This window comes from Ahaetulla prasina, chromosome 3, assembly GCF_028640845.1.
Source record: "Ahaetulla prasina isolate Xishuangbanna chromosome 3, ASM2864084v1, whole genome shotgun sequence".
In the NCBI taxonomy this organism is placed as follows: Eukaryota; Metazoa; Chordata; class Lepidosauria; order Squamata; family Colubridae; genus Ahaetulla; species Ahaetulla prasina.
Genome location: NC_080541.1, coordinates 196133121 through 196157828, shown reverse-complemented (window position 1 = coordinate 196157828; position 24708 = coordinate 196133121). Strand labels below are relative to the sequence as shown.

At 33.0% G+C, this 24708-nt stretch overlaps 1 protein-coding gene across 1 annotated transcript in view; it reads left to right on the top strand.

Moving 5' to 3' along the window:
• PTPRT (protein tyrosine phosphatase receptor type T) overlaps window positions 1-24708 on the top strand; it is a 541915-nt gene that overhangs the window by 479734 nt on the left and 37473 nt on the right. The window contains exons 16-19 of the mRNA XM_058177805.1: window positions 4480-4567; window positions 16216-16292; window positions 19048-19084; window positions 21731-21828. Coding sequence (XP_058033788.1) covers window positions 4480-4567; window positions 16216-16292; window positions 19048-19084; window positions 21731-21828 — 300 coding nt within the window. The remainder of the gene's footprint in view (window positions 1-4479; window positions 4568-16215; window positions 16293-19047; window positions 19085-21730; window positions 21829-24708) is intronic.

The window sequence follows — 24708 nt, the reverse complement described above, 5'->3', positions numbered from 1 at the left end:
TTAAAAATTCAAGAGTCTTCTTATTGGTTAAAAATTCAAGGGTCTTCTTATTGGCATATGGGCTTATCCATGAGTATATATAGGATATATAGTTACTTTTAAAAAACTGAGAGAACCCATTCCCATTTTGGCATCAAAAATTCACAAGTATTTATGGTATATATAAAAAAGAGTTTAGCCTTTGTAGTTAATAAATATGGCCTCCTCCAGACATTATAGCCTTTTATGACATGTGCTAAGCAGCTTTGTAAAGTATAGATAAGATGCCTTATGGAGTGTTAATGGGCTGTGAAGAACTGAATTACTCTTACTCTGATAACCTCAAGATAAAGTTGCTGAAATGCTTAATGTAAGTAAGAGCCAGGTTTAATTTTCAATTTCTGGCAGCTGTACCACATTTAAAATTATATCTACACTAATCTTAGCACTTTGATGCTTTTTTACGCAAGGTCGTATTTTGTTTCATGTTATTTTAAAGGCTGCACACCTAAACAAATATCAATGAAAACATTACTCCATATTCAGTTTCTTTGCCATGTTAATAAGTTTGCCACCAAGGACATTTCAATATCCCTTTTTTTCTTTTCCTTTTGAAAGCTAGGAAATTTATGATGGCTATTTTATTACACCCTATATGGATTACGTTTAATTATATTCCTGCTTTCAGGATAAAAATCTTTGAAAGACAAGTAACAATAGGATCATTAGTAAAATTACACTAAACAAAATTTTAAAAGCTTTCTCAGAAGGTTGGTAGCCTTTTCCACCTTGCAACTGTTCTTCATTTTTTGTGGATGGCAAAATAAAATTAAGATTTTCTGATTTGTTTTTGCTTTGTTTTTGTTTTAGGAAGAGTGGAAGGGAAATTTGTTTGGTATAAAAACATATACAGATAGTTCTCAATTTACAACAGTTCGTTTAATGACAATTAAATGGCACTGAAAAAAGTGAGGTAGGGCCATTTCCCCCCCACCCCGACAACTATTGCAGCATCCCCTAGATCAAAATTCAGACACTTGGCAACTGACTCATAGTTATGACTGTTGCAGTGTCCTGTGCAACCTTTTTTTTTTTTTTTGCAACCTTCTGACAAGGTTGTCCCTTCTGTCAATAGGGAAGCCAGATTCATCTAAGAACTATGTTACTAAGTTAACAATTGCAGTGATTCACTTACCAAGTGTCATAAAGTCATAAAATGAGACAAAACTCAGTACTTGTTTTGCTTAGCAACATAAATTTTGGGATCAATTGTGGTCGTAAATCAAGGACTACCTGTATATTGGGTTATACTTTGGAAATTTGTGGGTCTCTTTAATTATAAAAAAATAGTCAAAAAGTAGACTAAACAAAATAAAATACACCAACTGGTTTATTTTCCAATTCTAAATGACAAAACAGAAAAAAAGCCACCATTTTTTTTCTGGCCATGATCAGAGGTGGTTTAATGACTGCAAAGGAAATTTTAAGGGACTCCTGGTCTGAGACCATAGGGCTGCTTAAAGGGAGACATAATCCAGATGGAAAAGGCTCTGGGTTCACTTTTCTTGCATTCCTTCCTCTTCGTTGGGTGAACTGTTGCAAAATACAATTTTCTTCTTTCACCTATCTAGTCCATTAAATTCATCACCTCTATAGCTGTAATCCTCAATACTCTTCCAGTGTGATTAGTGAGGTTTAGGTTGAAAATATCCTTGAAGGCAACAGAATGAAATGATCAAGTCAAGAGGTGGTAGACTGGGTAATTCAGCAACACTTCAAATAAGATGATACTTTCAAAAAAATACTCCTCACTGTAAAAAGCTATCTGTCGAAAGAATACTGACTCCGCTAATATTCTACTTACATAAAAGGGTGTTTTATTGTAGAGATGAATTTTCAAAGCTTTTGGCACCTTCCAAGTCTGTGATTCTTTGAACACTTGTACACTTAGGGGGAAAGAATGTAGTGAAGCACATAAATCACTACTACAATTTTAAATAGCCATGTGTGGCTGTTTAGTGCATAGAATGCTAAAAAATTCCAAGTGGCACTTTTCTGGAGGTGATTTGGAGAAGACTGAAACAAAAAAGATTTGAATACTTATGGTCTGCCTTTTCTTCTTCTTCTGATTGCATTTTCCACCTGTTTTTAGGCTGCTGGTTCATTCATCCCCCCCTTCCTTTTTTTTTTTTTTTTTGAACCTATTAAAAAGCAGTCTTACAGTTCTGGATTTTCATCTTTGGCTCTGCATTTGTATCTTTTAAATACCAATATCAATTTGTTATTCTTGGACCATTTCCCTAACCTATGAAGTCTATTTTTTTATATTATTGCTTTATACAGTAATTTAATATTGAAGAATCAGAAACTAGGACTAACATCAGAAACTTCTGACATTTTTCTTCATGCCTGCATTCAACTTATTTATTTTATTTATTTTTATTTATTAAATTTTTATACCGCCCAAAACTTAAAACTAAGCAAATTTATTATGTTTTTACTTAAATTATTTATATGGTTATCCATCTCACAACGGTGACTCACTGTTTGATGAGGAAACACTAACACCATTTTTCAAGCTATTAATATATCTACATAATTGTCGTCTCATGTAAGCCACTGTTAACTTCCTAATGAGAATGTCAAATGCCTTGCTCAAATCACTATACTATGATACTATGTATACTATGTATACAAAATTCCCACAATGTACTAAAAAGAATGCCTAATGAAAAATGTGATAAACTTAGCATTAGCTTCTAAATTATAGTGGCAAGCAATTTCATGTATCAGAATTATAAATTTGGTTATAAAATCACTTCTTTTAGTGAATTTTATCAGTGCATAGGACATATTGGAAAAAGAAAAACTCTGATTTAGAATAAAAATGTATTTATTCAAAGCTGTGAATATGCTATAATATTATCTTGGAGATTTCAAATTTACCATCCTGTGTACATGTATAAAATGGAAAATTGTGGTTTTTATTTTGTTTTTTGTTTGTTTGTTGCAGCAACTAAATTATTGTGTTTTTCTGAACAATTTATTGAAACAAGATACAAATGTATCTTGCCTTTGATGAAGAAAAATGCCTTATTTCAATTACCTTTTTCCTATATTCTTCCCAACTCAGAACATTAGCTGCTATTAGGTAGCACTTTCTTTGTACAACAAAATGAGATGTGATCAAAGTTCTTCCCATTTGCTGAAACATTATTTCATAAACAAAGAAATTGAGCTACCTCTCATTTATTACCCATTTTACCAAGAAAATCAACCATAGTGCATCCTGGAATTACTGTTTCATATTACTTTTATAAACTACAGTCTCACAAGCTGTCTTTTTTAATAAAACAATTATAATGTCACACCATTACTGTAATATCTGGTATATTAGAATAACTCACATCACAACCAAAGAAGCTATGTTAACAGCTCTGGGTTTCTATGGACTGTATATTAGTTAACAATAGTAAATGATGAATTCTGTAATTATGGGTTTCACATAACATTTTTTGGGTATCATTCATGATTATAGGCTACATTTTTTGTCTGGGAACATTAGACTAATGCCAACTCTGAATCCATTACATATTTAATATTCCAAACTATGCTGAATATATGTTTTGGGGGGGATTTTATCACTGAAAAAAGACATAACTTGGGGTGTGAAGGTATTCCAACAAGAGTTTGTTACAGCTTCTTCTCCATTCATACTGTTGCCATTCCCAACATCAACTCTTGTTCTAAGTTTTCTGAGCCTCTTGATTTATGTGAATTATCCCAAGGGGCGTGCATAAGTGCACAAAAGTGCCTACCGTTCCTGTCCTATTGTTTTTCTTTCATTATATGTGCTTGTATATAATATTGTGACAAAAATAAATAAATAAAAAGTTGCTTTATGAATAGCACCAAAGCTGATGGAATAGACTACTACATGAAAGTTTGCAAAAGAGATTTAAATTTATCCACACGTATATTTGATGTATGTATATTTGTATCCATATGTATGTATGTTTTTAACGAGAGAATTATATGGAAACTCCTATACTACCAAGTGCTTTTTCTCGTTTATTTATAGCACAGCTTTTGGCCTCAGTATAAATGTCATATACGTAGCCTGATACTTCATATGGACATGAAAGAGATAATTCCCATCTCTGTGTTAGAGATGGCATCATAATGACAACATTAACAATACCTGCACAGACTCCCTTTTATCAATAAAAATAATATATATTATTTTTAATCAAAAATATGCAAAACCCTTAATTGTTTTTTGTTCCAATTACATTAGTATAGTCATTTATAAGTTACATAAGCAATAGGATACTAATGGACTCTTCATTATTGTTCATTGTTGTTTTCCTCAGAAAGCAGTTGTCTTGGCAAAGTGCTAAATTATATGATGCCTCTCTCTTGCCTTCTACTTCATTAAGTTAAAAAAAAAAGCCTGAAGGTCTTCCCTATTTTATAAATATTCCATTCTTTAATTTGCAGGCTCTACCTGAAGGGCAGACAGCATCTTGGGACACCGCCAAAGAAGATGAAAACCGCAATAAGAATAGATATGGCAACATCATCTCCTGTAGGTGCAAATTCAAACTGAACTGAACTTCCTGTGTGTATCTGTAAGCATCTTATATGTATAAGAGCATAACTGTAACAAAGAATAACTTCCTAGTCTTTGGAACATTTCAGCTTAATAACAGCTTCTGTGTTAGTGTTTTCCCCTTCCCTCAATTTATTGTTCGTTTTATAGATTTACATTGGTCTCAGTGGGAAAAGAGGTAGGGGAATATCAATTTCATGACATCAAGCCTTTTCCCAGCTTTTTGTTGGTCAGGAACCTATTTTCCCCAGGGCAAAATGCAGGCAAAGCTGTTGATGAATTTTGCTATTTGGGACATAGTGTTATCTCCGCATATTCTACAGAACATAGAGAAGTTGGGTTAGGAAACTCTACCTGTTTCAGTAGTGCAGGCTGAAAGAGATTAAAGAGTGATGAACCTCTGATGTGATTCATATAATAGATAAAAGATAAACAGTGAATCTTTATGTATAAGATTCATTTCAATGTATAAGGTTTGGTGTCACCTGCAGGTAAGCAAATTCCACAGATGGGCTACTATCACAAGAAGACCCTAGATAAATTAACTAGTCCATATACCAAGAAGTAGGTTCTGTGAGAAGGTGGCTCAGTGGCTAAGATGCTGAGCTTGTCGATCTAAAGGTCAGCAGTTCAGCGATTTGAATCCCTAGTGCCGCGTAATGGGGTGAGTTCTCATTACTAGTCCCAGCTTCTGCCAACCTAGCAGTTTGAAAGCACGTAAAAAATGCAAGTAGAAAAATAGGGACCACCTTTGGTGGGAAGGTAACAACGTTCCATGAGCCTTTGGCATTTAATCATGCCAGCCACCTGATCACGGAGACGTCTTTTGACAGCGCTGGCTCTTTGGCTTTGAAACAGAGATGAGCACCACCCCTAGAGTCGGGAATGACTACCACATATGTGGTAGGGGAACCTTTACCTTTACAAAGAAGGAATCATAAACAGGACTCCTCTATTGATCTCAGTGCATAAACTAGCTGGTATATGACAGCTCACTAAAAATTATCCCTGCAATTGAAAAAACAGGTCTACCACATTTGAGAGACTTCTATGTATTTGTTCTCATTGTTTTGGATTGCAGAGTGAAACCAATATTTGTGTTGCAATATTACCAGTAGCATGGCAGCTAGATTTTCACGATTGCTCTGTATTGTTAAGTTGTGACTTTGGACAATTGATAAACTTTAGTTGGCACTTTAGAAAATAAAGAAAGATCATTCATGTACTTGTTCTAAAATGTCACAATGATATCTATAGAAAGCATTGCCCCACCCACATGTCTGAAAAAAAGTTTCAGAATTTTGTCAGAATAGAATGTGTATAAGATTGCACTGTAATTGTATTATGTTCACTAATTTTGTAAGCTATAATGTAAGCTATAACAATATAATGTTAAATAACAGCATAATACATATAATATAACAACATGCAGAATTATTTTAATTCAAAGTGGAAAAGCTTTGGAGTTGATTTGGACACACTTGCTTATAACTGTTGATGGTATAGCAAGGGGACTGGAGGCTAAAACATATAAAGAATGGTTGCTGGAATTGGGTATGTCTAGTTTAATGAAAAGAAGGACTAAGGAAGACATGTTCCAATATCTCAGAAGTTGCCACAGAGAAGAGGGAGTCAGGCTATTCTCCAAAACACCTGAGGGCAGGGCAAGAAGCAATGAATGGAAACTAATCAAGGAGAGAAGCAACCTAGAACTAAGGAGCAATTTCTTGACAGTTAGAACAATTAATCAGTGGAATGACTTGCTCCCAGAAGTTTTAAGAAGAGATTGGACAACTATTGAAATGGTATAGGGTTTCCTGCCCGAGCAGCGGACTAGAAGACCTCCAAGGTCCCTTCCAACTCTGTTATTCTGTTATTGATGTCTCCCTAAAAAGCCGCACTTTTTTTTTTACTGGAGTTTCATGTAATGTTAGGGTATAGTGAGCTTAGTGCTCCTTAATTCAGTATGTATTCTTCTAGAACTATGTGGCTCCAAGGTGAACCAATAAATTGCATTCTCTTTAAGGTAGTGAAAATAGATGTCTCAGATAATCACATTCAAAAACACCTTTTCCACTTCAGTTCAAAATATCTGCACAAATGATAATGCTTTAAAAATGCTTTAAAGGCTCATGTAATGTGTTTGAAGAATACAAATGCAACCTAGGGGGTCTGACTTAAACCACAAAGCAGCTTCTAGTTCACATAAATTAAAATAAATTGAATCTAGGATATATAAGCAAAGATGTATAACAGCACAAAGGAGGAATGCTAATTTATTTATTAAGTGTGTTAATGGGGCATAGAACATTGAGCACAAGGTAGGTAGCTAGAAAGTGCTAAGAAAACAGTATCAAACTGATTTAAAGGATGTTAACCTTTAGGAGAATGTTTACAAAGTTGAATCATTGTTCAAGAAAAGGAGAAGCTTAACCACTGCTAAAATGAATGACAAAATAGACATGTGAGCTTATGAATGAAAAGAGCTAAAAATAGATAACAAGGTAATGACTCTCCTGGAATAATTGTTGATTTGAATTAAGAAAGCAATTAATTGAGTTTCTTAAAAATAGTAGGAATATTTTTTTAAAAAAAACAAATGTGTCACAAGTGACATAAAATAAAGGACTTTGTTTGAAACAATCCTCCATCCAAAGACAGATTAGTACTAAAGCTGTCATGAAGGAAGCCCGTTAACTGTCTGAGAATCCTTTGGAGGACTGGAAGTATAATTGCAACCCTCCTTGTGAGAGGTGATTGAGAATGAGTTTCCTCTGTATAACAATGATTAGGGGGGAAAATTGTTGTTGTGCTTGGTGGTAGTCAGCCACATGGTTAGACTGGATTTGGCATTTTTGTCCACCTATCAAGTCTTTCCCAATGACCTGGAGTAGGCAGATGTTGTTTAATGGTATTAAATGTATGGTCGCAGGAAGTAAGCTTCAACTAGTAAATTTGCACTTTGCAATTGACTTGTAGTGATTTTGTCAGTGCTGGTGGCGTTCAAATGGCACTCCAAATATTTTGGAATTGCAGGTCTTTGTATCTTGTGATTTTCTCCAAATTTTGTCTTTCTATTCTGCTGTCTCCAGGTACTATCATATCCAGACTTTTTTGTTTTTCTTATCAACAATTGCTAAGTCTTTATGTGGCAGGTGCTTGTCTGTTTGAATTCTCAAGTCCCAGAGTACTTTAGCATCTTCATTTTCTATTACTTTATCTATTTTACTATTATTATTTATGACTGGCCACTCCAACAGAGTCTGGGTACAAAAAAACATGACTGCTATTTTCGATGCAGTAAAGAGGGGGAAAAAAGAACCAAAGAATTCTCCAGAGAAGACAAGTGCCTCTTAACAAATTAAACATCTTCAATGGCAATTATGTATGTTAACAGTAAGAGAAATGGAAATAAAAATGAATTATGTAAAACAAAAAATGTCGAGCCTGCAAATAAGCCTGAGAAGAGGGTAGCATATCAATTTCAAAAAAGAAAAGGAAAAGAAAATTATATTGAAATTACAGTAGGGCGATATGGTGTTAATAGCAAAGTGGTCATGCAAAAAGCATCTCATCAATATTATTATAATTTGATAAAAGAAATGACATCTCTCTAGAGAAAATAGATGAATGTCTAAAGAAACAAAACTTACTGAGAACAGATTATGAATAATACAACAAATTTCTGAAGCAATAAAAATATTAAATTAGGAAGGATTCTTGGACCAGATGGATTCTAATTATAAATATTTGAGAATGAATTTTTGCAACCTTTGCAATATACAATGAACTCTATCCTACAAGAGGAAAGCTGCCAGAACATTGGAAAGAGGCCAATATAACACTAGTAACTAGAGAGGGACAAAATCTGACTATTACAGAAGACTATAGGCTGATGTCATTGTTTACTTGTTGCATTGTAAATAACTACAAATTGTTTAAAATGTTTCTGGCTAATAGACAGACAATAATTTTGTGGGTTTTTACTTGGAGTAACATAATTAAAAAAATAAGCTGCACTTAGATACAGAAAAGAGTGACCTTTGACAATTTGAATTAGGCTTTTTTGTTTAAAGTTTTAGAAGTTATGGATTTTGGAGTGAACTGTGAAGGCAGGGAGGCCCACTGCCACTTCTCTTGTTTATTTTTCTTCTGGAAATATTGAAGAGAGATGTAGGATAAGATGAGAGGAATGTAGAAGTAAAAATTTAAAAAAGAAACTTAGAAGTTAACAGTTTTAGCAAATGCCTTGGTTTTGATTTTGGAAGATGCTTTAAAGGGATTTGAAATATTAATGAACAAATTAAAGAATATGGAGCAATAGGTTTTAACATTAATAAACAATAAAAAATAGAAGAGAACTGATAAATAAAACATATTTTAAGACTGAGAAAATGGTAAAATATTTGGGTATCATTATGATAAATATGAACTACGTGTTAATTTCAGAATAATTATGTTAAGATATGGAATTAAGTTTTAAAAGGATATATTAACATGTGGTAAAGTACAACTATCATTGCTGGGGGAAATTTCTGTGATAAAAATGAATGTTTTATCTAGAATGATGTTTTTGTTTCAGACAATACTTTTACTGTAATTGATGCACCAGTAACATAATGATATATGAGTTAATATAAATTGTGGCAAGATGCAAAGGAAAGAGGGGCCCTGGATTTGCCTAATTTGAAATTGTGTTTTACACCTTGCTTTCTGGTTTGGATGAAAGAGTGGATGTTGTTGAGAAATATAAGGCTTTTGGATGTAGAAGAACCAAGTCTGTGATTTGAGTGGCATGGATATTTGTGGTACAATAAAATCAAGGTCAACATGAATTTTAAAAATCTTATATTAAATGCACCCTATTGAGAATATGGAATATAAAAATCCAGATTATGCCTGAAAATATTTCTGCAACTCTCAAAACAAGAATCATATTACAGATGAGAAATAATAAGCAAATACAAATGACTAACCTATTATCAGATGCGAGAATATTGTCAAGAAAAACATAAAACAAAATCAAGACAAGAACTTGGAGGGCAGGAGAATATAATTGTACATGTTTTTCTTATTTACAATTATTAGAAAGATTTAAAGTAGATAAAATACTTCATGGTTTTGAACATTTTAAGACTGAGTTTAAAATGGAACTGTGTACAAATAATGAACCTGTAATTGCTAAAATGTACAAACTTTTATTGAAATTGGAAACTGAAGAACAAGTGAAATATTGCATGATAAAGTGAGCTCAATATTTTGGTTATAATATACAGATGTACCGAGGGGAAATATGTGGTTGAAAGGATTGAAATTTACATTATGTTATAATATTAAAGAGAATTTTTATAAAATTCTGTATGATTGGTATTTGTCACCAGAGAAATTATCTACAATGTAAAAAAAATGTAAAAAAACCCCACTTCAAACTTATGCTGGAATTATGAACAAGAAGGGACATTTTATTGCCTGTGGTGGACATGTAATAACGCTAGAAAATTCTAAATTCAAGAACATGCTCTAATTCAGAGGATCTGAATATACAACTGAAAGCAATGATTTTTCTTTTGGAACTGGTGGACAAACAGTTGGAAAAAAATCATGGAACTTTGTTTTTGTACATGACAACTGCAGTAAGATTCTGGCTTGCACAAAGATGAAAAGTTTCAGCATTATCAACAATGGAGGAATGGCTGGTGAAAATTGACTTCTTTGATCAGAGAAAAGACTGAAACTACATGTATTGTTGACTGGAAACCCCTTATAGATGTTTTGCATGAAACAGAAAAAAAATGAGCTTATGATTTATGCTTTTAATGATTAAACTTAATAGATTATAGAAAGAGGAGAGGTATCTTGCACCCACCAAGTAAGTTATAATTGTAACAATAACAGCTGCACTGAAAATTGGAAGATTACAGATTTTCTTTCTTTCTTTACTTTTTTGGACTTCTTTTTGATTTCTCTTTCTTTTCCTTTTTCTTACCTTATATTAGTTTGGGTTAGTTTTTAAAAACCTTTAACAAAATATATATTAAAATTTTAAAACGTAAAAGAAAATAGAGAACCCAAGCCAAAAAACGAAAACCCAAAACCAGCCACAATAATATCATATACCATAACAGTAAGTGTAAAAATTCAACAATAAGGGCCTCATAACCACATTCACTGCAGTCCTTGGAACAGAGCTAGATTTGTAAACCTTCCAGAATTGTTCCAGTGTGTGGATGCTACTCATGATGTTCCAGAAGTGGGATGGGCATAGATAGAATATTTCTTTGGTCCTGCAAGATGACAAGGTTTAAGAGAGAGGAGCAGGAATTTGAATATCTTAGGTCAGCAGGAACAATTATGATAGGCAACTCCATGAAGGGTTTTATAAGTAATGACCAGCATCTTGAATTGTACCCAGAAAGTGTCTGGTAGCCAATGCAGTTATATAAAGGTGTTGTTGACACATGGGATAATGAAAGGTACCTCTTATTACTAACACTGTGGCATTTATATTGTAATTTTTATTTATTTATTTATTTATTTATTTATTTATTTATTTATTTATTTATTTATTTATTTATTTATTTATTTATTTATTTATTTATTTATTTATTTATTAGATTTTTATACCGCCCTTCTCCCGAAGGACTCAGGGCGGTAAAAATAATTTTTATTTTATTGTTTTATTGTACTTTTTCCAACTATTTGTAAACACTGGTAATTTTGGGTGGGGGGGTAGGTATTGAACATCTTATTGAATTCAGAACATGAATCGGAAGAATGGGGCTATACTCACTGCAATACTGAATCAAAAGTGAACTAGTTCGAATCTGATAACCCAGAATGCCTTTGATATTTTTTTTTGTACTGGAATTTTTGCTATGCTTTGATTTATTATTATTTTATCCATTCACTTATTTAAATTAATTATAGATGCCATTCCCATGTAATCTGGGCAACTATATTGTGTACATTTTATTTTGTATGTAGTTGAAAATCAGTCCATTAGTTTTTGATCCTTTCCGAGAAATTGAAATTATAACTATGTAATAATTTAACACTTCCTAGCATGAGTGTTTCTGATATGTTGTAAACTGATCGGAATCCAGAGAGATATATACAATGTATTGTGTACAAGATGACTTGTAGGCAGAAAGATGAAAAACTTTTGGTCATCCACTTGGTAGACACAAAGTAGCTGCCCTAATTTCTTCTAACAATGAAGTAGTTGGTATTTGGAGGTTTGGAAGTTATTTTGTCAATTTATATCACTTTATAAATGGGTGTTGTTTTTGCATGGTCTATTTGATTGTAATAAAGTTAAATATGGCATTTTCTATAAATGCATTATGCTCAAAGCAATTTACAGAAAAATTCTACAATCTCAATAAAACCACACATTTAGTTCACACAGAGTAATCTATTTTCATAGTAATCAGTTATAATTTCTCCAAAATTATGAACCAGAATTAATTTACCAAAACTAATATTATTAATAGTTAGTATGAAAAAGAAATATAGGTAGTCCTCGACTTAAAACTTTAGTCAGGAACGGAATTTTGATTGTAAGTCATTGGTGTCATATATCAGAGCATCATATGACCAGACACAATTTTACAATGGCAATAGTTAAGCAAACCACATCGTTGTACGTGCAAACCCATTTTAACCAATGGACATTTTTGCCTTTTTTTGCCAAAAAAAAACCCTGAAAAAAAATGTCATCACATATGATCATGTGACCGTGCGATACTGCAACTGATCATAAATGCAAAACAGTTGCAAAGTGCCCAAAATGTGATCGTGTGACCTCATGGGTGGTGCAGCAATCATAACTTCAAGGTCCAGTTATAAGTAACTTTTTCTGTGTCCATTGTGATTTCAAATGACTGTAAGCAATCAGTTGTAAGTCGTGGACTACCTATATAAATATACAAAATGTACATGAACTTAGACCCTCCTGTTATATATATTAATGTTGTCTATGTCAAGGCTTGCAGTTTTGCTGTGATAATGACAAATGTGGGCCTTGTCTTCAGCAGTGTGTCTCCTGTTGAATAACCACTGCTCTGAATTATGCAAGACTGCAATATAGAGTGGGCTTAAAAGTTTGCAAACCCTTTTGTATTTTCAGTATTTCTGCATACATATGACCTAAAATGTGATGTGTTCTCTACACAAGTGCTAAAACTAGATACAAAGAACCCAATTAAATGAGTAAAAAGCATTGCACCTCTTCATTTATTTATTGAGGAAAATGATCCAACACTGCCTACAGATCACATTTTAGGTCATATTTATGCAGAAATGTTGAAAAATAATTTTACCAGCTAGTAAAAAAATGTATTTCTTGTAATATAAACTGATTTACTGTCAATCTTTTGGAATAATTCTGAACAATTCAGAATTCCGCTGCATCTTCAAATAATCCTTCAGATATCTGAAGATAACTACCATAGTTTTTTCTTCTCCGAATAAAACATACCGTAACTAATGCAGTATCTCCAACTGTAATCCTTGTTGGCTTCCTATCATTTTGGTTACACTTTTATGATCATGCTGTAGTTTCTCAGTGTTCTTTCTAACACAATGCCCAGAACTAGATACAATATTCTGAGTGTTGTCTGTGGAATAGAGATAATCTTGACACTATATTTCTATTAATACAGCTAAGATTGTATTTGTTCTTATTTAGCTACATCACTCAGAGGATTTGTGCTCAACTCAAACACAATATCTAGATCCTTTACACATGCACTACTTCCCAGTCTGCTCCCATCATCCTATACTTATGTCTTAGCTTTTTTCCTACCCAAATGTTTGTTTTTGCATTTTTACTTATTAAACTTAATATTACTGGTTTCTGCCCATTGTTCCAGTTTATTAACGTATTTCTGAATCTTGCTGTCTCCTCAAATGATGATTTTTTGAATTTTTACTTGGCTGTACACCGCCCTGAGTCCTCCGGGAGAAGGGCGGTATAAAAATCGAAATAAATAAATAAATAAATAAATAAAAATAGCAATAGTATTTGTACTTATATACTACTCAGTATATAAGTGCTTTACCACCCTCTCTGAGTGGTTTACAATGTCAGCATATTGCCCAGCAATCTGGGTCTTCATTTTACTGACGTCGGAAGGATGGAAAGTTTAACCAACCTTGAGCTGGTCAGGATCGAACTCCCTGACAGTGGGCAGAGTTAGCCTACAATACTGCATTCTAATCACTGCACTTCTGTGGCTTCTGATAATTAGTATTTTACGGGCTTGCTTTATAAACAAAGGATTATTTTATTCTGACTTTTGTGACCAAAGCAAATTCATATAGAAACCAAAATCTCATAATTCTTACAATGCTTAAAATCTTAATAAGAAAACTGAATATTAAAAAGGATAACTGTTGCAGGAATTTATGGTGTAGAAAAAGATTTTTTGCTGCCCTCATTACAATAGATATGTCTTAAAATTGACATTGTAAAATCCTCTCCTTATTCAGTTGAAATTGACTGTCTATCTAAGTGTTGTATTGTCAGCAAATGTACATTAAAACAAAAAGCCTGAGCTCTGTGCAAGAGCAGATGGCACTTAAAACTAATAGCATAAATTGGCTGGGTCTCCTCCTCTGATTAGTTTATTCTCCTGATTCCTTGTCTTTAAACAAAGACTAAAGGTCAGACTAAAACCTGTATGTTGATTCATGGCTGATTCCCACTGTCAGTGAATTTTAACATAAACAGATACTGAAGGTATCATCTAACACAAATCATCCATTATATTTATACTGTATGAATATCTACTATGTGTCTATCTTGGTAATTAACAACAAAAATATAAAATCAAAGTCAAATCTCCAAATATCACTGAAAACCTAAGCCTCTCTCATCTTATTTTTTTAAAAAATGATAATGTTCTGGCACCTGTGTGGTTTGTGTGGTTTATATTAACTTGTGTAATTATTCAAAATACGGTCCAACAAATACCATAGTACAAAACCTGTACCACGTTCAGATTATATTAAGTTCAAGCAGGGCTTTAACAAATCAGGATTTACAGTAAAATACACAATAAACATATTGCTGGATAGTTTAGCCATGGTATTTGGAACCAATGTTATGTACATTTAAATGGAAACATAAACATGAAAACATCTTCCAAGTTTCCTCCATTTGTATACTGTACATTTTTGCATTCCTGTTTGTTTTGGTTTAATGTTATTTTATTTAATATTACTGGTTTCTGCCCATTGTTCCAGTTTATCAACGTATTTCTGAATCTTGCTGTCTCCTCAAATGATGATTTTTTGAATTTTTACTTGGCTGTACACCGCCCTGAGTCCTCCGGGAGAAGGGCGGTATAAAAATCGAAATAAATAAATAAATAAATAAATAAAAATAGCAATAGTATTTGTACTTATATACTACTCAGTATATAAGTGCTTTACCACCCTCTCTGAGTGGTTTACAATGTCAGCATATTGCCCAGCAATCTGGGTCTTCATTTTACTGACGTCGGAAGGATGGAAAGTTTAACCAACCTTGAGCTGGTCAGGATCGAACTCCCTGACTGTGGGCAGAGTTAGCCTACAATACTGCATTCTAATCACTGCACTTCTGTGGCTTCTGATAATTAGTATTTTACGGGCTTGCTTTATAAACAAAGGATTATTTTATTCTGACTTTTGTGACCAAAGCAAATTCATATAGAAACCAAAATCTCATAATTCTTACAATGCTTAAAATCTTAATAAGAAAACTGAATATTAAAAAGGATAACTGTTGCAGGACTTTATGGTGTAGAAAAAGATTTTTTGCTGCCCTCATTACAATAGATATGTCTTAAAATTGACATTGTAAAATCGTCTCCTTATTCAGTTGAAATTGACTGTCTATCTAAGTGTTGTATTGTCAGCAAATGTACATTAAAACAAAAAGCCTGAGCTTTGTGCAAGAGCAGATGGCACTTAAAACTAATAGCATAAATTGGCTGGGTCTCCTCCTCTGATTAGTTTATTCTCCTGATTCCTTGTCTTTAAACAAAGACTAAAGGTCAGACTAAAACCTGTATGTTGATTCATGGCTGATTCCCACTGTCAGTGAATTTTAACATAAACAGATACTGAAGGTATCATCTAACACAAATCATCCATTATATTTATACTGTATGCATATCTACTATGTGTCTATCTTGGTAATTAACAACAAAAATATAAAATCAAAGTCAAATCTCCAAATATCACTGAAAACCTAAGCCTCTCTCATCTTATTTTTTTAAAAAATGATAATGTTCTGGCACCTGTGTGGTTTGTGTGGTTTATATTAACTTGTGTAATTATTCAAAATACGGTCCAACAAATACCATAGTACAAAACCTGTACCACGTTCAGATTATATTAAGTTCAAGCAGGGCTTTAACAAATCAGGATTTACAGTAAAATACACAATAAACATATTGCTGGATAGTTTAGCCATGGTATTTGGAACCAATGTTATGTACATTTAAATGGAAACATAAACATGAAAACATCTTCCAAGTTTCCTCCATTTGTATACTGTACATTTTTGCATTCCTGTTTGTTTTGGTTTAATGTTATTTTATTTAATATTAACACTTTCTACCAATTATTTACAGATGATCACTCCAGGGTGAGACTGCAGTTACTAGATGGAGATCCTCATTCAGATTACATTAATGCAAATTATATTGATGTAAGTGTTGTAAGAAAATATTTTTTGCACAGAGAGGTGTTTTTTTGAAGAATCGCTAAGCAAATTATCTTCCAGTGTGATCCTTACATAGTGAGCTGCATTAGGTTTAAATAACTATATTTTGATAGAAGACAGTAGCAGTACACTAGCAAATACCTTTTATGAACATCTACTCCACTATATTCCCCTCAAAGTAACTAGAGCATCATGGTAAATTAAAATAGAACTAGATCCAATTACTTGATACTTTGCAGGTTTAAATGAGGCCTTTGCCAAACAAGTGGATGGAAATTACTAAATCATACTCATACCATAAGATAGAGTCCAGGGTTTCTTCAAATGGAATTTTGTAAAACAAACAAACGAAGAGGAAGAATGTATAATGTTTGGATCAAAATTTGCATCCCAAAGCCAGTACAAATTAATGATTTACTAATCAATTGATTAATTGAATAAGGCTCATGCTGTGCTAACAATTTTCTGTTTTCGACTATTTTTATTTGAATGGGATGTGGATTAAATGGGATTGAATACTGTATATGTTTTATATTATTTTATGATCAAAGGAATGTGCTTTATTCTGTGTCAGATTATTTGCTCATCTTTCTGAAGTATTGTTCATTACTTGTTTAATATTGTCTATTTTAACTAGCAATCACCCTCCAGAATCTTAGAATATTTTTTTTTAGTTTAATATTGCAGAAGAACATTGTGAGATCAGTGGAATTTACTATTAGGCAAACATACAAAGGAATGAAATGCCTTCAAATGCCAATGTCTAAATAGCCTTCTTTGAATCTTGACAAAATAATATATTGAAGGGGTTAGTTGTAGCTTTTCTTCATGGGAACATGATCTCAACCACCCCATGTTGTTAGAAAATTAGAAAGTGTAACCATGTTGATCAATGTGATGATTGTTGAAAAAAGATCAGGAACTTGAAATGCAATGTTTATTGTAAATCTATATATAAAGTATCCTGAAGAGATTTTGTGAAATTAAAGAACAGAAAGAAAGATAAAGTTAACAAATTAAATATACTCATCTGACTAATAAAAAATTGAATTTTGAAGCAAATTAAATCTGTAACTTCTAACAAAGTACTATACATCCTCTTTTCTCATGCTAGTCTCTATAGTTGTCAATTAAATCACAGTGTTTTTAAAAGATCCTCCAATTAAGAAAAGGGAAAACATGTAAAAATGTATATCCTACATGATTTCCTTAAAAAAAAGCACCCCACATTCAAGCTAATGACCTCTTCCACTTTGACAAGAAACAGATGTGTATGCCACAGATAAGGGGACACAAATTTCTCCAAATTTGTTTTGTTAGCACAGAAGATAAGCTAAATCCTAAAGTGAATATAGTTTAGGCAGGCAATATGAAAGTAAGGTCTAGTTTTTATCCCTAGTCATAAATCTCCTCTCTTTTGATACATAAATGGTTTCAGAATTTTTAGAACTATCAGAAAATCTGAGGCAATTCCTACCATTCATGAATGATACTATGCTTCTTTTTCATTCAGGGTAGTTTTATATAACTAACATTTTTGGGATCAGTGGAATTTACTATTAGGCAAACATACAAAGGAATGAAATGCCTTCAAATGCCAATGTCTAAATAGCCTTCTTTGAATCTTGACAAAATAATATATTGAAGGGGTTAGTTGTAGCTTTTCTTCATGGGAACATGATCTCAACCACCCCATGTTGTTAGAAAATTAGAAAGTGTAACCATGTTGATCAATGTGATGATTGTTGAAAAAAGATCAGGAACTTGAAATGCAATGTTTATTGTAAATCTATATATAAAGTATCCTGAAGAGATTTTGTGAAATTAAAGAACAGAAAGAAAGATAAAGTTAACAAATTAAATATACTCATCTGACTAATAAAAAATTGAATTTTGAAGCAAATTAAATCTGTAACTTCTAACAAAGTACTATACATCCTCTTTTCTCATGCTAGTCTCTATAGTTGTCAATTAAATCACAGTGTTTTTAAAAGATCCTCCAATTAAGAAAAGGGAAAACATGTAAAAATGTATATCCTACATGATTTCCTTAAAAAAAAGCACCCCACATTCAAGCTAATGACCTCTTCCACTTTGACAAGAAACAGATGTGTATGCCACAGATAAGGGGACACAAATTTCTCCAAATTTGTTTTGTTAGCACAGAAGATAAGCTAAATCCTAAAGTGAATATAGTTTAGGCAGGCAATATGAAAGTAAGGTCTAGTTTTTATCCCTAGTCATAAATCTCCTTTCTTTTGATACATAAATGGTTTCAGAATTTTTAGAACTATCAGAAAATCTGAGGCAATTCCTACCATTCATGAATGATACTATGCTTCTTTTTCATTCAGGGTAGTTTTATATAACTAACATTTTTGGGACTCTTTCTATCCCAGATGTGATCTTTAGAGGATTGCAGTGGTCACCTTGAGAAAGCCTCATTAGTTTTCCAACTGTAAAATACAGTCTGGACATTTTACCTGTCTCTTTGTCTGTCCCAAGCATCCAGATACTCAGTCTCCATCACTATCCTTCCTCTAATTCACACTCTAATTCTAATAATTGAATGATTGAGGATTTTCTGCCTCTGTCCAGAGGATACGGGGACATGCAATTTTCATATCCCTTTTCTTACTCCAGATGCATCAAAGACAGCATTGATTTTTGTGATTTTAACAAATCAAATGCATATCTGAAATTGCAATTCATGGGTTTCCCTTCCTTATCTTCTTTTTAGGGATACCATCGGCCTCACCATTACATTGCAACTCAGGGTAAGTACTATAAAACTAGAGTATGGTCCGAATGACAGGATGCAAAGATAAATAAAAGGTATAAAGATGCCTGAAAGCTGGTAGTGCCATTAATTTGGAAGACAAATTATTGTAGGTGTTTTAGGGCAAAGTATCATAGAGATGTATTTACTTTGTTATTCATCCTTGCCATTTTAACATAGGTTCACTCAAAAGTTCTTTTTCAAATTAATTATGATTTCTTTAATAACAGTATGAATTCTTGCTTTTAATTTTTTTCTTTTTGGACATGTTATCTTAGAATATGTTTCTAAAGATAAAAATAAGAGTTTAATTCTGTTTTGAAATAAGCATTGAGTTTAGGATAATTTAATACAGACCTGGATTTTTTTTACACATAATAATTGAAATTTCACATGTGTTGCACTTGGTTTCATAGGAATCATATTGCAATCAGCAAGATTCCTTTGTAATTAATTAAACTTGTGTTCCAGCCTTTAATTTTTTTTTCCAAAATGATATTTTTTCACACGTTTTCAATACAGTTTTTTAAAAGATGAAAAAAACAATCAGAAATATGAAAAGCGGAACTTAGCACCCAATTCTCAAAGGCAATGAAAAGATTTCTGTTAAAAATCACACATTCATTTGGTAATTAAAACGTGACCCAGGAGTATTATCACCTAACATCTCACCTTATAATTAAGGGTGCATTTAGAATTCTTGGTGCCATTTATACTTCGTAAGTATTCTTACCAGACCTAGCACTGTATCCCAGCATAAATTAATATTCTATATTTGTCAATTAAATCACAGTGTTTTTAAAAGATCCTCCAATTAAGAAAAGGGAAAACATGTAAAAATGTATATCCTACATGATTTCCTTAAAAAAAAGCACCCCACATTCAAGCTAATGACCTCTTCCACTTTGACAAGAAACAGATGTGTATGCCACAGATAAGGGGACACAAATTTCTCCAAATTTGTTTTGTTAGCACAGAAGATAAGCTAAATCCTAAAGTGAATATAGTTTAGGCAGGCAATATGAAAGTAAGGTCTAGTTTTTATCCCTAGTCATAAATCTCCTTTCTTTTGATACATAAATGGTTTCAGAATTTTTAGAACTATCAGAAAATCTGAGGCAATTCCTACCATTCATGAATGATACTATGCTTCTTTTTCATTCAGGGTAGTTTTATATAACTAACATTTTTGGGACTCTTTCTATCCCAGATGTGATCTTTAGAGGATTGCAGTGGTCACCTTGAGAAAGCCTCATTAGTTTTCCAACTGTAAAATACAGTCTGGACATTTTACCTGTCTCTTTGTCTGTCCCAAGCATCCAGATACTCAGTCTCCATCACTATCCTTCCTCTAATTCACACTCTAATTCTAATAATTGAATGATTGAGGATTTTCTGCCTCTGTCCAGAGGATACGGGGACATGCAATTTTCATATCCCTTTTCTTACTCCAGATGCATCAAAGACAGCATTGATTTTTGTGATTTTAACAAATCAAATGCATATCTGAAATTGCAATTCATGGGTTTCCCTTCCTTATCTTCTTTTTAGGGATACCATCGGCCTCACCATTACATTGCAACTCAGGGTAAGTACTATAAAACTAGAGTATGGTCCGAATGACAGGATGCAAAGATAAATAAAAGATATAAAGATGCCTGAAAGCTGTTAGTGCCATTAATTTGGAAGACAAATTATTGTAGGTGTTTTAGGGCAAAGTATCATAGAGATGTATTTACTTTGTTATTCATCCTTGCCATTTTAACATAGGTTCACTCAAAAGTTCTTTTTCAAATTAATTATGATTTCTTTAATAACAGTATGAATTCTTGCTTTTAATTTTTTTCTTTTTGGACATGTTATCTTAGAATATGTTTCTAAAGATAAAAATAAGAGTTTAATTCTGTTTTGAAATAAGCATTGAGTTTAGGATAATTTAATACAGACCTGGATTTTTTTTACACATAATAATTGAAATTTCACATGTGTTGCACTTGGTTTCATAGGAATCATATTGCAATCAGCAAGATTCCTTTGTAATTAATTAAACTTGTGTTCCAGCCTTTAATTTTTTTTTCCAAAATGATATTTTTTCACACGTTTTCAATACAGTTTTTTAAAAGATGAAAAAAACAATCAGAAATATGAAAAGCGGAACTTAGCACCCAATTCTCAAAGGCAATGAAAAGATTTCTGTTAAAAATCACACATTCATTTGGTAATTAAAACGTGACCCAGGAGTATTATCACCTAACATCTCACCTTATAATTAAGGGTGCATTTAGAATTCTTGGTGCCATTTATACTTCGTAAGTATTCTTACCAGACCTAGCACTGTATCCCAGCATAAATTAATATTCTATATTTGTCTCATGTGTTACTCCAAAGTGACCTTCAATTATGAGTATTAATATCTGTTTGTGGTACTAACTGAAAGCTTAGCACAGTATTTTAAATCCTAGTTACTCGTATGATTCAACAGATGTATCACTCTTCAGACCTCTCCCAAGAAAATAAGCAGGCACACTTAGGAGATTTTGTTTTGGTAGTAGAAGGGTGGTTGGCAGATAGACAAATAAATTGAAATGTTTGTGCTAAAGTAATCTTTGGAAGATCTCTTTTGTTTTACTTATTCCGCCTTCAGGGCCAATGCAAGAGACAGTGAAGGATTTTTGGAGGATGATCTGGCAGGAGAATTCAGCAAGTGTTGTCATGGTCACCAACCTGGTGGAAGTTGGCAGGGTAAGATATTAATTTCCAAAATTATCAGTCATATATTGTGGTTCATATCATTCTTACATGTGCTCAGTTTGAAGGCTTCTATACCCCACTGACACGTTAAGTGGCAATATAATCAAAATCTACTTCAAATTTGCATTTAAATACAAATTTTAAATACATTTTGGTGTTGTCACAATAATATGGATTTCTGAATAAATTTGCTAACTGCATTTCTAAACTTACAAAACATGTTTTTAAATAAATGTTTGCGCTAAGAACTCAGAATTTAATGAAGTCTGAGCTATAATTACATTTTAATCTGCACATTAGATGAAAATCAGAATAAGTTCATATCACATTGCACATAGATCAGACTTTTCAAGCAATCTTACTATCAGCAATATATGATATCACTACTGGTCTATATTGCTCTGATTTCCCAAATTTTAAAGCATTTGAACGAATACAATATTTGCCCTTTGAGATGGTGTAAAAAACAGATGAAGATTAAATGAGATGAGATAGGATAAGATAAGATAGGAGAGGAGAGGAGAGGAGAGGAGAAGAGAAGAGAAGAGAAGAGAAGAGAAGAGAAGAGAAGAGAAGAGAAGAGAAGATTGTCATTTTTTTTACTGTGGCCACACTGTCCCACATTAAAAATGAAATTCTGTTGCCTGCTCTCAAGAGAAAGTATATATCTGCCCAAACACATACATAACACACATATACAAATGCTATATACATACATAAGTATAAGCCTGCATCGTATACTTATACTGTATATATTAATCACTGTCCATTTTAAATATGTAGCGGAAAGAAGAAACCTGAGAATTCACAAGGTTGATGTTATATGGAACAAAACTGTGATTGAATTTAGATGTTCTATTTTGGATACCATGAAGTCTTCTCCTCAAAGGTAACAAGGAAAACAGGTCACAAAGAGGATGTGTAAGTGACCCAGACAATCCTGTGGACTCTGTTCAAGCATCGCTTATATGCTATATCCTGGATAGAAGGAAGTGAACTACCAATGATCTTTTCTGCCATCCTCACCACTCTCTGCACCATCTTCCTGTCTGAAGCAGTAATGCTTCCAAACCAGACAGTCCTGCAACATGACAGGATGCTTTCGATCATCCCTCTATAGAAAGTGGTAAAGACAGGGGAAGGAAGATTTTTCTCATGAGATGCATAAAATGCAGGTGCTGCAGCCCTGCTTCACCAGTGTCTCACTATTGAGTGGCCAAGCTACCCTACTCATTAGCTACACACCCAGAAACTTGATGCTATTAACCATCTCCACAGGTGAATCATTAATACTTAGATGTGTATGGCTTTGCCTGCCTTTTCTGAAATCAACAATGTTAAAAATTAAACAATTAGCAAAGAAGTGAGTTAAAGCTGTATATTCTTAATTTTTTAAATCTATAGATTGAATATATAATAAGTGAGGCTAATTTTAAAAAGATGAATCTGGCTTTAAAATTGGAGAAAAACCTAAACTATTCTTATAGCGGGGGAAAAAACCAAGTAATCTGCAATTTCTAGTAATAAAACACATAGAATCCAGTAAAAAGGGAGACTACGATTAAATATAAAGATCAAACTAATAACAGTATCACAGCCAGCTTTAGAATTGACAATGAAGACATTGAAGTGATAGACACCTTCTGTTTTTAAAAGATCAATTATTAATAGGAGAAGAAGTCAAGCAACCACAAGTCAAGAAACATGCTGCAGCCTAGCACTTGCTAGTGTAAGAATAAAAGCCATGGAAGAAAGATTCACATTCTATAATGTATCAGCACCTTCTAAAGATCAGCACCATGCAGGCAATGGTTTCCCACTCTATGGATGTCAGAGTTCAACTTTGAAGGATAAAAAGAATATTGTTGTTTTATGAATTATGGCATTGAGAAAGATTCCTAGAATATCATAGGTAGCCAGGAAAACAAAGAAATGGATCACAGAACAAATCAACTGATAGCTTTCACTTGAGGCACAAATGGCCAAGTTCAAATGATCATATTTTGGACATACTATGCAAAGATCCTATGCATAGGTCCGTAACATTGGGAAATGTAGAGGGAAAAAGAAGACAATGACCAGGAACGAAGTGGATGAATTTAATTACTGCAGTGATGGATACACCATTAGGAGACCTGAAGAATCTATCCAGATCATTTTGAAGAAGGGTGGATATATACTAAGAGTTGACACTGATTGGATGGCACATAATGTATCAATACAAAAAGGCTCTTTATCTAGCTGGAGCTTATAATAGCAGCAATTTTGCACAATTACCTAGTGTTAGTTGTACATTTCTTTCCCATCAACTTCTTTCTTTTTTACTCAACTTTCCTGATGTCATCTCCCCCCACATTGATTGAATTTTATTGTGTACAGAATTTAGTTCTGAGAAGTGTAGACTGGATTCCTTCTGTCTTTCCTAATTTTACCTACAGTAAAATCAGAATTAACTCTTCAGTGAATGAACAATATTTTATGTTATCATTTTCCCAACTTTAATGTACAGCATCATTTTATCATGACAAATATTGTTAGGATAGCAAGTTTGGCTATTTGCAAATTGGTTGACAAACACTATAACAGTCATAACAGAATTTGTTCAGGTATCACTATTCATATATGTATAATTATGTTTCCATATAAGTATATTAAGGGACACGGTGGCTCAGGGGCTAGGACGTTGAGCTTGTCGATCGAAAGGTCGGCAGCTCAGCGGTTCAAATCCCTAGTGCTGTCGTGTAATGGAGTGAGCTCCCGTTACTTGTCCCAGCTTCTGGCAACCTAGTAGTTTCGAAAGCACATAAAAATGCAAGTAGAAAAAATAGGGACCACCTTTGGTGGGAAGGTAACAGTGTTCCGTGCGCCTTT